Source organism: Dermacentor andersoni, chromosome 4, assembly GCF_023375885.2.
Source record: "Dermacentor andersoni chromosome 4, qqDerAnde1_hic_scaffold, whole genome shotgun sequence".
Classification (NCBI taxonomy): domain Eukaryota; kingdom Metazoa; phylum Arthropoda; class Arachnida; order Ixodida; family Ixodidae; genus Dermacentor; species Dermacentor andersoni.
The window spans coordinates 42,319,809-42,333,591 of record NC_092817.1 but is presented as its reverse complement, the minus strand read 5'-3'; the positions used below and the strand labels follow the sequence as shown (position 1 = coordinate 42,333,591).

Below are 13,783 nucleotides of genomic sequence, written 5' to 3'. Positions count from 1 at the left end.
TGCTAGGCAGAGGGAGGCTGTGTCCGCCCCCACAATTGCTGGCATCAATAAAAGTTTACTCTCTCTCCGAAGTCGTTCCGTTTGCAATATTTCCTTCTGCATAGATTTACCGCGCTTAACGTGTTTATTCCATTTTGCACTGGCACTTGCCTACAGCTTCCTCAATTTCTTGGTGCTGATGTCGTAATTCCTTGATAATAGACACACTATCTCTTCTTGGGCAGAGTTGTTCTCGTTACTGACAAAAACCTTCTCGCTTTCCCACATCTTCCAACCATTCTTTTCATCTATTTGCTTGTCGTACTTAAGACGCATCTCTCTCCCAATGTCCTCATTCAAGCCACATGTTCTGTTGGAACCACGTCAGTTTTGTGCAGCATACTAGTGCTGGTGCTAGCAATGTCCTGTAAACTGAACTAAACTTCATTGGTTGGTATCCTCTTGTCACCTACATGTTCATGCTGCTCACTGCATTTATCTTCGGACCGATGTATTTGAGATAAGTGACCCTACGGTTGTGAAGATAATTTCGGTCTTTGCCGAAATGGGCCCGTTATGGCATTGCATTTCGTGTCGTATATCTTTTACGGATTTTTTGAAAACTTTCTACAAAGTTTTTAAATTGAAACACCCTCGGCCAAGTTTGAGTCTATGTTCTTTTTTGAGCATCATATCATGGTGTCTAGCATGCCGACTCGCCCTAAGGTTAGAAATTAAAAAATCAAATATTCATTGGCATTGTCCTAATTAAACGTAAATCGCTAGTCAGTCGTCGCCTAGTGTGATAAGACAGCTGACGCAAATCTCTCACTTATACACATGAACAAAAATATAAGTGGTAATCGACCTTCAATGCGGGCAATAAATGCGCACCACATGTTTCAGCACGATGTAAAGATTATGGGTTAACATAAACGGATATAACTACGACGATCGATTAACAAATGTCGCGGACTTCACTGGTACGGACGGCGCCGTATTTGAGAAGCGCCACTGTGGACGCACGGCTACATTGTCGCTAGCGGCCCTACGGTGCTTGCCACCGAGCTGAGCTTCCCGAATGAACAACAGAATACCTACAATCTACAAAGCGTACGCGAATGCAGGCCAAGCCCCAAGCAGCAGCAATCGATCGGCCTCCGGCCGAGTGCCATCGTCTACCGCTGAGCAGCGCGCGAGGTCAACATTTCCCAGCAAGCACCGGGGCTCATGGGGAGAGGAACGCCATTTTCAGAAGCTGTATCGGAACTAGCTTGTTCGCCTACTTTGTCGCCGAGTGATGTGTCCGCGGAGCTCCTCGTAAATTCTGATGCTCGCCTTTGTTTGCGAGCGGCGTGAGCGTCGCGAAAATCCCTTCATCGAAGTGATGCTCATTACGTGATCTCTGCCGTGGTCGTCGTCAGGCATAGCCCAGCCGTCCACCATTAGGCACCGTCCTGCGGAAACGTCTCTGCTGTGTCGCGGATTTCAGCCTTGTGCTCAACTCCCGCAGCAATGAGCAGTCGGATTCCGTCTGACAAGGTGAGCCGAGGTTTAGACCAGGTCGGCGCACGCATGGCTGACTCGGCTGCTGCCTGTCGCTAGTGGCATCGATCCGCGCATGTCGGCCCTCGATTTTGCAGAAGCCAGTCAGTCCACTAAGTACGTGAACGCGGCCGCCAGAGCGGTTCGTCCTGGAGCTCGTGAGAGGGGTCAAAACGAGATGCGAGCCTCTGAGCCGCCCGCCCCAACCGCATCGGTCCGTAGACAATTGACTCTGTGAGGCGACTTGCGTCTCATTGCCTGTCCTTGCACGCGAAAGCTCGCATTCCGACATTGTCGATCACAATCGGTACGCGCCTATGCGCACGTCGTGAAAGCTGTCTTGCCATTACCATACCTCTCGTAACGTGTACAGTATGTTAAACTAGCGACAGTGCTCGTACATTGAGTGGAGGTTGTTACTTGGCACGTACAGGCAATCGTTCCGTCCCTTTCCAATAGAGCACTGGCTAAACATCGTTCACTGCGTTCACTGCTCATGATGGTGGTTAGCTTCGTTCACTTGGCATGATGACCCGTGTTGCTGACGGAGGCGTTTATAGGAGCATACTTAGTCACTTTGGGTATCTTTTAGGTGGTATGGGTAGATCGAGCTTATAGACCTTTCCATGGGAACTGGGTGCTCCGTGGCAAGAAGGTACTTCGTTTAAAAGTGCCGATCCCTTGTGCAGGACAAACTCAAGTACGGTCTTCATTTATTGATCACAGCTTTTGCGGAAGTGATGTGTGATAAAACTGCGTGTATTCAAACGTAAAAGCGAAAGAACGAGGCGCTCTGACCTGCTTGATGTGTGTACGAAATGATGCCACGCCTTTATTCATTGTTTTTTTTACATTGAAGTGGTAGCATTTCTATTGAGTACGTTGTTCAGCTTACCTTAGCCTGAAAAAGTGTGACCAAACTTCACACAAGAAGTTCGTGTCAACTTACGCGTGCATGATCGGACTAGCAGTTTCAACCAACGTCGCCTGATCATTTGCATATTGCCAACTTTCGATTCACTGAGCCTATCACCTAATAACTTAAGCACCAACTTGGCATCTGCTGGACATGGTATTCTTGCAATCTTAATACACACCGATAATAAATATCAAATCGACAACTGCTGTGACTTGGCAAATGAAATATTTTTCGAAGGGGAGCGCCAGCATTGTGCTAAACACGGACATGCGAAGAAGGGATGACAGAACCGGCGCGTTGCATATTCTGTGACCCCAATGTATTGTCCCAACCAGTACCAGCGTTTTTCTTGGTGAGCAGGCTTGGGTAGGGTATTGATGTAAGAATGCACATGCTCTCTGGGTTTTCAGATCATATGACTTCACAAAGTTGTCTTTGCCAAATATTTGAGATCAGTGAAAAGACCTATATGATGCTATCATAATTATTGTGTAGTTTACGAGTGTACCTGTAGAGATAAGCGTTACCTGTTATTGTTGAATGTTTCCAGTGATGTTTTGTGCACTTCAACTGCCGTTTCTGTACTTCATTTGAAGACCAGATTGCATTTAGTTACACTTTATTTTATGTTTTCCGAGCGACAGTTATATTTTCCGCTGTTTAACACATTTGCTGTGGAGCTCTATGGAGTATAACATTGTATCTTGAATTTCACCAATTCGCTGCACTGCAGACAGTTTTTATTATTCCTCAAACTTCTTGATTCACAGTAGTAATTACGTAATTGTCACTGACTATTCTAAGATTATCTTTATGCAACTTGTGATGTATATTGGTACAGCCGCCAGTGATGCAGCATAGAGGGCTCATAAAATGTAGTCATTTGTAAAATTCAATTGAGAATAATTTTTATCTATGACACCAAGCAAACACATTATGTAATTTGAGTTGCTGGCACCGTAGTTTTCTTGATTAGTACTTTTTCCTGCGCTGTCTGCTCTCTCTCTCACACACACACCATGACGGATATTCCGTTGTGAAGTATAATTTCTATTATAATTATAATATTATATTTCTACATTATTATAATTCCTACAGCAATTTTTCGACCAAAAAGGGTTAAAGGATATGTCATAAACTTTCACACACCAAAACTTTTTCTGGTTGCCATCATATCTCTCATAAATAATTGTCAGCTGTAGCTTACCAAGTGTCTGAAAGTGCCTATGTCTTCCAACTATTTTTTCTAACCACAACCACAGTGCCATAGAAAAGCAGAGTTAGCTTTGATGACTGACACTAAAGGTGGATTGCACCTATGCAGAATTGAGACACTGAAGACCAAAATAGCCATGCTGAAAGTAGCATTGAAGCTTGTGCACTGTACAGAACTACCGAAGAAGCATGGTTGGCTATGGAAGGGCTCTTGAAAAGCTTGCGCTCATTCTGCTAGGAAATTACATAGCTATAATCTAATTAATTGGCTGCATTGTGGTGGTCGTGTGGAAGAAACAAAGTGAAAGGCCTAACACTTAATTACATGATGCAAGTGATGTCCTGTGGAAGGGACATCAAATGGAATTTCATTAATGGAGGATGTTGTTGACATGAGGGCATCAAAATGCGATATTTGTCTTGCTGATCAAATTGTGCCCCTGGACATGGCAATTCTTTATGTTTGTAAATGATTGCGTTTCATAAGAATGTGAAGAACATATACCCAAGGCAACTTGTTAGTCTACTTAATCTTTTGGCGGAAAATGTAATGCAGGACTTACATGCCTTTAGCACGGTTTATTTAATTGCTGCACATGTATTAGCCATGCAAAGGCAGCTAGGGCTGAGGTCATGACGTGCTGTTTTCGAAACATTTTGCAGGAATTAAGCTAAATATCAGAAATAAATACAGTGAATTGTCTTTATAGGAAAGTTGTGCATGCTAAAATGCTAGAAGCAAAGATACACTGTCTGCAGTTCAGCTGCCAAGGCGCTGAATACAATGTTTGGGTCATGTCGCTGAGAGATATGGTCCATTACCAATCCAGGCAGTGAAGCCTGGTTCCAGCTTTTTCTGTACTGTACCATCCAAGTACAGATCATGATGTTGGCTTGCTTAGTATTAGTAGTGCTGGTAACGCTGAGCATTCTTAAGTGGTACTGCTGTACATCCCTCTTTGTTCCATACCCGAAATGCCAACGAATGGCCATTGTGGTGATAATGAGCATAACAATAGGTTGCCACCAAAGTTGTCGAGGGCACACTCTGCTGGTGAAACGTCCCTCAGTATGTAAAGACCAAGTTTCATAGAAGGCATGGTAGGACATCTTTAAATAAAAATTAATATCTGTGGTTTTGCGTAATGTGATTATGAGGCACGCCGTAGTGGGGTACTACAGATTGATTTTAACCACCTGGAGTTCTTTAATGTGTACCCAGTGCACGGTGCACTCGTGCTTATGCAGTTCACCACCAACAAAATGTGGCCACCACGGCCGGGATTTGATCCTACACCCTTGGTCTTATCATGGCAACACCAAAGCCACCACGGCGGATATAGGACATCTTTGAGGATCACATAAATATTAGGAACCTCAGGAAGAAAAGTGAGAACTCGCCAAAAATGGGGCCTCTATGTAATAATGGTACATGGACATCAAAAGAAAAAGAAAGCATTGCATAATTATGTGGTAGAAAACTTTTAACTGGCAGTAAATATTAAGTACCAACATTTTTAGCTGCACTGTGCATGTTGACTCTGAGCTGAGCTTTGTTCCAGCTAGGCAGGGTCAAGTGGTGGTAGGGGACACTGTTTTTTCTCAGTCTTTCGAGATTTAGAATAACAGTCATGCTTCATTAGTGTCATTGTGCAGTTAGTTGAGGGTTTGTCAGTGCTGGGTGTGATCTATGAATTGCTTTTGCCAGGTGGACAGCACAATGGGCTTCTGCTCATCAGGAGAAGGCACCGGTGATCGCGTCAGTATATGAGTCTACAAGTGGGGCGGAGGATTGTGGTGACGTGACTTGAACACGTGGCACGCTCTCGCAGGTGAACCTGCGGCTGATCTTGGTCAGTGGCAAGACCAAGGAGTTTGCCTTCAGCCCGAATGACTCGGCCGCAGAGATTGCCCAGCACGTGTTTGACAACTGGCCCCAAGGTGAGACATGCAACATCCCATGCGAGTAACCATGGGGCATTGTCAGTTCTGCACGATATTGTCTATGAAAGGTATTGTTGCTGGCAATGTGCAGTCCCCAAAAAATGAAATGTGATGTTTCTGGCATACAGCTTTTGGCACATTCTGTGCCGTTGTAATTGTCCAGAAATACGTTTGAGGTATGAAGGTGCTTGTGGCTGGGAATTTATGAATGTTTGACTTACGTAAATCATTAGCACTGTGAAGAATGTGTTCAGGCTAAGATGTAAATATTGTCCAGATGTCTTGTTTTTATGTTCACAAAATTCAATGTACCTTTTTTGGTTTTTATTTCCCTCAAGAAATTAAGCTTTTTTCTGTGAATATGTTTTCTCAGCTGACGTTTCACCGGCTTCTTTTAGTGCATAATTTTCCTCATCAAACTTACCCCGCCGCCCCTCCCTCCATTGCACAGTATGTGGGTCATTACTTTCACTCTGAAAGGTGCGATATCATTGCAGATTCCATTCAGTACTGTAGCTGTCACCATTCAATGAATTATGGGGTTTTACGTGCCAAAACCACTTTCTGATTATGAGGCATGCCGTAGTGGAGGACTCCGGAAATTTTGACTACCTGGGGTTCTTTAACGTGCACCTAAATCTAAGTACACGGGTGTTTTCGCATTTCGCCCCCATCGAAATGCGGCCGCCGTGGCCGGGATTCGATCCCGCGACCTCGTGCTCAGCAGCCCAACACCATAGCCACTGAGCAACCACGGCGGGTAGCTGTCACCATTTAATAAAGTAACAATTTTTGAGAAGCAGCCTAGCAAAACCACGCCAACAGCTTAAGAGTGAGTGCACTTAAAACCTGAATACAAATGTGGTTGCAGATCAACGAATTAAAAGAAAAAAAAAAAGATATGTCTATGTACACATGACTTTGTGTTACCGTTAGTGAAGTTATTCATCCACTGCAGTGGCCGCAGTGCAAGAACTTGGGCCAGGGCTTCCCTTGTACTCCGTGTACACAGTTTCCCACGTCTCTGTTTCATCTTGGTGACAGGAGCAAAACGGATGCAAATAAGAAAAAAAAAAGGTGTAAAAAATTGCTTTGGCATCAGCTGACATGTGACATTGACCTTGCCAGGCTTCCTGCATCAAATCGCACACAGGCTTGCAGCTGCACACCAGTCACCATCTTAGCTGTCTGGTAAATTTGCGATCGTTGACTCCTCCTTTTCACCCGCTGTTTAAACTTTTTTTTCCTCTCTCTCCAGTTCAAACCGGAAATGCTTAACCCTAGATATAGAAAATGCATAGTGTGATCACATTCTATATGACGCTGAAAAGTTGTACACCCTCAGTGCACTGATTGGAAGATTAGTCGTAAAATTTTCGTTCTGTTGCTGTTTGGGAAAAATGAGGAATATTTGTTGTGTTTTTGAACAGTAAGGCGGCTATGAGAGCATGTGATAGTGCCTAGGCCAGTCGCATGTCTAGTGGTATTATGGAAGGATTGGGACCCTACGATAGCATATTGTTACTTAACAGGTGACAAACTTCAATCTCTATGTTACAATTTTCGATGTCAGAGGGTGTGCTCCTGTATATTTGCCGATCCAGTGTTGTGGTACTTTGAAAAGGCAAAGTTAATTTGGTTGAATAATTTCTAGTATGCTGATTTGTCTTTAGTGTAAGCATCCACACTGTTCAAGTGTACTCAAGTTTTGGCCTAATGGCTAAAGTATAAGCAGTTTGTTTTGTTGCTTCTGTGAGAACACTTTGGTTTGAAAGAATACGACACTTGGGGTAGTTTCTTTTATTCATTGCATTGTTGCAGTTGCTCCCTTCCATCTGAATTGCTCGTTTTTTCTCGCTTATTGCTTCTTTGTTCATCGGATACTTGTTTCACACTTTCTTCTGTGTCTCCCAGCAATCAGTGATGTAGAAAATTTTTTATCCTGTTACATTCCTAAACATTTGCCCAACACACCCATTGTGACAAGTACACACTTATCAACATGGATGTCGCATGGTGCTGTGCAGAGTGGTCTGACGAGGCCGTGTCCAAGGCAGAGATCCTGCGCCTCATCTATCAAGGACGCTTTCTACACGGCAATGTGACTTTGGGCGGTAAGCTGATGTTGCATTGCATATATGCTGTTTGACTGGGTTCCTCACTCTGGAAAAAGTGCAGTTCAATCTAGTGGTATACCTGTTATTCTGGAGCAACCACTTCTCATTATATACCGAGTCACAGCCTAAGAATTCAGGAGTGCCTTCCCCCACAGTAGTGTGCTGCATGTGCTTCATTGGTTCTGTAACACTGAATGAGCAGCCAAGATGAGCAGGTGCGTGGGCAAAGTAGGACAAGACCTTGGAAAGAGGTTGCGAAATTGAAAGTTTCATCATGACTTCTTCAGCTTCAGTTCAAGATTTCAAAGTATTACTTGCATGTGAAATCATGAATGTTTGTAGGTGCTGTTGTAAAGTGTGCCATTAAGCGCTAACAAAGTGCTTGGCATGTATCTCTACTATACTGGAACACATGGTATGTCTATGTTAATATTCTTACAATCATCGAAAGCAAAACTACATGTCATGAATGAATATTAGAAAATTGACTTCTTTAATGGCACTGCTCTACTTCCAAAAGTTGTTGGCTATTTATGACTAGACAAAAGATGTTCCTTCAATCTTCCAAGGCTTGCGGCACATGCTCTCTGGCATAGAATATTGTGTGTTGTAGTCATCAATGTCAAGTTGTGACAGATGTTGCTGGCCTGGTTTGTTGCAGCCGAGATACCTATGAGCAAGTGATCACCTAACTTCATATCAACACTAACATTGACATTGCGTGGATATTATGAAGTCGATCAATCTTTTTCTGCGTGCCTGTCTTAGCATTGATCTTTTTTTTTACAAATATGTCATCTAAACAAGATTCTTGCCTGCATTATTCTTTCTTCAGTCTATTCTAAACCTCAGATTCACTGAATATATAATGTGCCTTAATTGGTCACCGTGGTAGTAAGCAATCTGGTGAAGTATTTTTTTTATGCTGTCCTAGGTCATGCATCCCAAGACATTGTGGCATACCTCGCCATATATAGTAGTGAACAAAAAAAAAACATGATGTTGTTTCCTGTGGAAAATTAATTGCCTACGTTTCAAAGCTGTTAGGTGCTGATTTCTTAATTTTCTCCTTGTAATGTCAGAGTGTAGTGTTGCAGCCAAAGGCACACTGATAACATTTTGTTACAAAGTAAAAAGCTCCACTTTGTTCAATTGATTGTTGTCACTGTTGCCTACATTTTCGAGTTTGTGTGTGAGTGGATGTGGGCACTTTTTTTTCTTTCTTTTATATTTTTCTCATTTCTTCCCTTTTGATCTTTTGTGATACATTAAACCTGCAATAGCATGCCAAGCCTTTCACTTGGCCAACAGCATTTGTTCACCTCCTTGAAAACCCTTGAATTTGAAGAGATTCAGGGGCCCTTAAAGGGGCCATGACACCAATTTTCGAGCTTAAAGTATGTATGTATGTTAAACCTTACACGTACCATAGCAAGATGGCAAAATTTTAGTTCATTCAGTGCAGTAAAAAAATTGTATTAATTTTCTTTCTTGTTTTATGTCGTAGTTGAACCTTAAAGCAGTCTGGCAATACTGAGTGGTGACGAAATGAATAGAAACCCCCAGGAAACGGCTCCCTCGGGTAGCAGAAGCCAGTCTCAAAGGCTATGCTTTTGTGTACTGCAAACACTGGAAGTGATTACAGGAGGTTGAAATACACCACAGACACCATGCGTCGGTTTTCTTTTTTTTTTCTTCCCCCCCACCTCCAAGGTGTGCCTCATGTGGTCATGTGTGTCTCAGCGGTTTCTCTGTGGTTTGCTAATGCTCTTTATCGCGCAAGTCAACGAACTGCAGGGACAGTTCAGTGGCGATGTCATTCCTATGCTGCTAGGTGCTAGACTGCACAGAGAAAGATGTCCGGTGTGGTCTCGAACTGTTTCAAAGCAGATAACGAAGAGGTGGCCCCTCAGTTCCTGACTTCACAAAGTATTGCCAAAATGGCGGGTGGTGTCAGTGGGAGTTGAGAGGCAGCGATTTCAGATTGAAATTTTGGGTTAAAATATGTGCTGAGAGCCCAGTATTTTTATGTATATAACCATATTGGGACCTCTACTTTCAGTTACATATAAACTGAGAACTGTTGGACGACCTTGTCACGGCCCCTTTAAGAGGCCCCTCGCCAGGTCTGGCCATATTGAGCTGACAAGTGCAGTGCATAATATGCTTGCTAATGATCGTGTCTGCTAAGTATTACATTCCTATGTGCCGCAGAAGCAGCTTAAATTTCAAACTAAATGCCATTTACCCTTCTCCTCGTGGGTGCCATGCACCCAGTCGGAGAGTCGAATGCCAATCGCACAAGTGCGCATATGTACATAGCCATGCTGCGACGTCTCTCACAGTGACACGAGACTTCGAGAATGACTCAAGGCAACATGAGTTATATGTTAAATCTGTTGCTCCAGTAGATGAATTAAAGCTTAGAGAAGTAATAAAACATACAAACCGAATCCCTGCATGTTTTTGTTTTACTGCATACCGTAACAAGAGAGTTGTACTTTGTTTCATCTGCCTATTCCTACGTCGTGCAGTCGCGCGCGCAGGGAACAAAACTTGTGTTCCAGCGCTGCAATCATGCTCTTTCACGCTCTCACGTCTACCTCAGTGCTCATGATTATACTGACTTATACCGTTAATCAGGTGTTCTCTTTCAGAGCGCGCAAAATTGTTCGTTGGGTGAAACGAGACACTTCTGAACATTCAGAACGACAAACTCTGCATAGGCACTGTGCCATGGGCAAAGTCTATCGAGAAGCAATCCTACATATTTTTTAGAGTATTGCTAAACGATTGCTGTATCCACAGCCACCTAGGACAGGCTCGTTAAATCACTGTTGCCATCATGAAGCTAGTCAAAGCCAGAGCAAGTGACCGAGCCCTACCACCATTTTGTTGTTTTGCTAGTTCATTCACACCGCAGCCATCGCGGCTCCATTTCCAAGCTCTAGAAATGCCTAGTGGAAAGTAAGTTTCAGCCATTTGGCTTTAACATGATGAGCATCATTGTCTGAAGTCTGGCACTATTAACCATCATGCCAGAAGGTGATTGATAACTTTACAATATGGAGGTCAACTTAGAACTAAGTGACCTGGAAAGCTTGAAGCATGTGTCCAACTCATCAGCTGCTTAGCTGCAAGAAATGCAGCAAAGACATATTTTTGAGTTATGTGTACGAGCAAGGTTCGTTTTCCCCTCCTTGAATCTTGATGAACTCTGGTTAAACTTTCCAGTTATCATAAAATTCCTCTCACCAGCGTGCACATATCCAAATACTGGTTTATGTATGCAGTTTCTGTGTGATAAAGCCTTGGCATAGGCACATTGTGTGCATGATGAGCGGGCTGTGCGGCACAAATGACACTCAACATGCCAGTAGTGTTCAAGAGGCTGTAGACAGTATGCAAAAGCTGCAAGTGCGCATCTCCACATACCTCGCCCTAACACAGATAGAGAGAGGACCTTAGGCTAGAATTAGAGGTAATGCGTCAGCGTGTGGATTGGTGCTCCCATTCCTGTTGTCCTTCATTCCTCACACCGCTCAAGCTTTCAAAATACATATTGTTGCTTCGGCAGTGCTTATTACCTTAAGGTCAGCCATATTGTTTTGGGCAAATCAGGTGCCTTGAAAAGCCTGCTTAAAAAATTTTGCATATCGTCTATTGCCATAGGCTAGTGGTCTGACATAATGTAGTGCAAAGTTTCTGAGCTGTTTCTGAAAGAACCAAAAGTGCAAAATAGTATATCTTTTTGTTGACATCTGTATGTTGGTAACCACGATTACTAGTCAGTGAAGCCTTGCATGTTTGCTGTGCTCTTGGCTTCAGAGCTGCACGCTTACTGGCTCTTCATTATTCTGCTGGCCACAATGTTATTAATTTAGAGGGCACATTGACACATTTGCTCATGTCTGTACCAATACTAAATATGTGCAGCAAACCACAATTCTTGCCTCATGATCTAAAGGTTTTTTAACTTCTAGTCTTCCTGAAATAAAGCTTATATTTGTTTCGCATCCAGCGAATTTTTTTTTTTTTCCTATTATCTTCACCCAACCAAACTTTCACTTAAAGTCTTAGTTCATTTTTTTTCTCCCTTTTTAAAAAACATATTGTTTCAGCAAGTGCCCATTGCATTGCTAACAGATAGTTCATTGACCACTTGCTCCAGTGAGTGGTTAAATTGACTAGCTTTTGACATTAACCCACTGTGTTAACACCATTACGAGAGTTAAATAGTGAGCAACGTCTATGTCTTAACAGCACTGCAGCTGCCCCTGGGCAAGACCACTGTGATGCATCTTGTACCCAGGGAGAACCTGCCAGAGCCCAACTCTCAAGGTGAGCTGTGTCATTGATGCCACCCTTGTCCCGGCCTAATCCTCGCTCGTCCACGCAGACCAGCGCCAGAAGAGCAAAGAACGAAGCAGTGGCTGCTGTAGCGCCAGCTGCTCCATACTGTGAACTCCCCTGGACCATCGTCGGCCCTGTACATAGCCTGAACAAAGAATAAAAACGGACGCTCTGTGCGGCGACTACCGTGCGTGCGTGCGTGTGCGCGTTCGCTGAACAACACGCATGCCCCCCACCCCCCACCCCCCCCACTTCCACCCCGAGTGCAACCAGTGGAAATGTGTGGCGTGGTAACGATCCCCAACTTGGTAGGCTGTTCCTCCCAAGGTGTACCACCAGGCTAGTCTCTTCCACCATGTTCGTCTCAAACGGGAAGCAGCTAGCACAGCAAGTGACTGAAATGAAGAGGTGCTCGTGAAGCAGCCACTGACTGTTCTTGTGGTGTTCGTCTAGCGCCAGCGTTGGTTCCAATTTCTAGGACTGCTGCGGTGTGGAAGTTACCCACTCATTATCCCAGAGGCCAGAACCAGCAGCGTCTTCGAGCAAAGCTGGTGCAGAAGCCCATGTCTGTTAAAGTGCCGAGCGGACCTGTTCTTTTGATCAAGGCTGGTGGTCTGTCTGTGCCCGTCATAAATTCACTCAGTGTTGCACACGGGTGTCATAGCCGCGGTGGTGCTCTGAAAGTAAAGTCTGGACACACCCTGAAATCTGTGCATTGTTCTCTTTTCTACGACAAATTACATGTGAGAATGTAGTGCAGTGAATTTTGTGTTTACTTCAACCTTTCAGCAGTAGTAATTCAGAAAACAGACTTTTGCATGAGTGCAGTCCTGCATTCACTCTAGCCTCATGTTTATTTCTTTTCACCAACAATTTTTTTAATACAAACAGCACCTTTGCCCAATGCCTCCTTCACTAGACTCCTTCCGCGCCGCTAGCTTTCCCATTGTAGCGGCGGTTCCCTTAGTTCTGCATAAATTCCGTTAGTTGGCACTCGTTGCCTTTTCAACTTCAGGCGGATGAAGCGTCAATAACACCGACATGTGGGGTGTCTGCTAGCGAGCGTTCTCGTGGGCCTCCGAGGCGGTAACAAATGCCATGGTAATCTGGGAGGTCGCAGCATGTGAACTAGGTTGTAGGTGTGCGCCATAAGCAGCGCTCGTTGCCTTTTTACGGAGACTAGAAAACTGAGAGGGCACGGAACCGGGTTTATCACACCACACGGCAGGCATCTATAGTAAAGGGGGCATTGCCTTATCTTTTCTTAGTGTTATGCGAATTTTTGTCACTGTTAATGGTTACCTTGTAGCAGTAATAGTAGTGCTTTTTAATGCATTATTGGTTACTGAAATTGCTGCTAAAATTTGCCATTGCTCAACCTTTCTGATTAGAGTACCAGGTTCTTCTCTCGTAATCTCGTTCAGCAGAAGTTCTATATCAAGGGCATCAGAGGTTGCAGCAATTTCTGAATGTTCCATCAAACAGCACACTGAACCTCTGAGAAAAGTGGGGGTGCAGCAGTCTCTGCAACTGTGTGATTGGTTCCAGCAGTAGAGGACCTGCACCACTGGTTATTGAAGCAGCTGTTGCCACGTTTGAAGGTCTCTTTCAACAATCGTCATTGTGCATGGTGTTGCACTGTCTAGTGCAACAAATGTTATTGCTGAAACTTGCTCTTGTGCAGTTACATTGCATCTTTCATTGCTTCTGC

At 43.9% G+C, this 13,783-nt stretch overlaps 1 protein-coding gene across 3 annotated transcripts; it reads left to right on the top strand.

Moving 5' to 3' along the window:
• The first annotated feature begins 1,171 nt into the window (after window positions 1-1,171).
• UBL3 (ubiquitin like 3) lies at window positions 1,172-12,779 on the top strand. 3 transcript variants are annotated; one of them, XM_055073648.2, is made up of 7 exons: window positions 1,172-1,521; window positions 2,681-2,795; window positions 5,367-5,417; window positions 5,491-5,599; window positions 7,630-7,716; window positions 11,983-12,060; window positions 12,119-12,779. In XM_055073648.2, exons 2-7 carry the CDS (start codon window positions 2,724-2,726, stop codon window positions 12,181-12,183), a joined length of 462 nt encoding a protein of 153 aa, XP_054929623.1. In that variant the 5' UTR covers window positions 1,172-1,521; window positions 2,681-2,723; the 3' UTR covers window positions 12,184-12,779. The 3 variants fall into 3 exon arrangements, with proteins under 3 accessions (XP_054929623.1, XP_050040073.1, XP_050040074.1); XM_050184116.3 differs by lacking the exon at window positions 2,681-2,795 and having other exon boundaries at window positions 1,173-1,521; XM_050184117.3 differs by lacking the exons at window positions 2,681-2,795; window positions 5,367-5,417 and having other exon boundaries at window positions 1,176-1,521.
• The last annotated feature ends 1,004 nt before the right edge of the window (window positions 12,780-13,783 follow it).

Bases quoted from the DNA above. Each gene is read 5' to 3' on its own strand.
- UBL3 (XM_055073648.2), top strand. From the start codon at position 2,724: ATGACAGAACCGGCGCGTTGCATATTCTGTGACCCCAATGTATTGTCC. The intron at 2,796-5,366 runs GTGAGCAGGCTT...TGCTTTTGCCAG, and splicing joins CAGTACCAGCGTTTTTCTTG to GTGGACAGCACAATGGGCTT. The intron at 7,717-11,982 runs GTAAGCTGATGT...ATGTCTTAACAG, and splicing joins CGGCAATGTGACTTTGGGCG to CACTGCAGCTGCCCCTGGGC.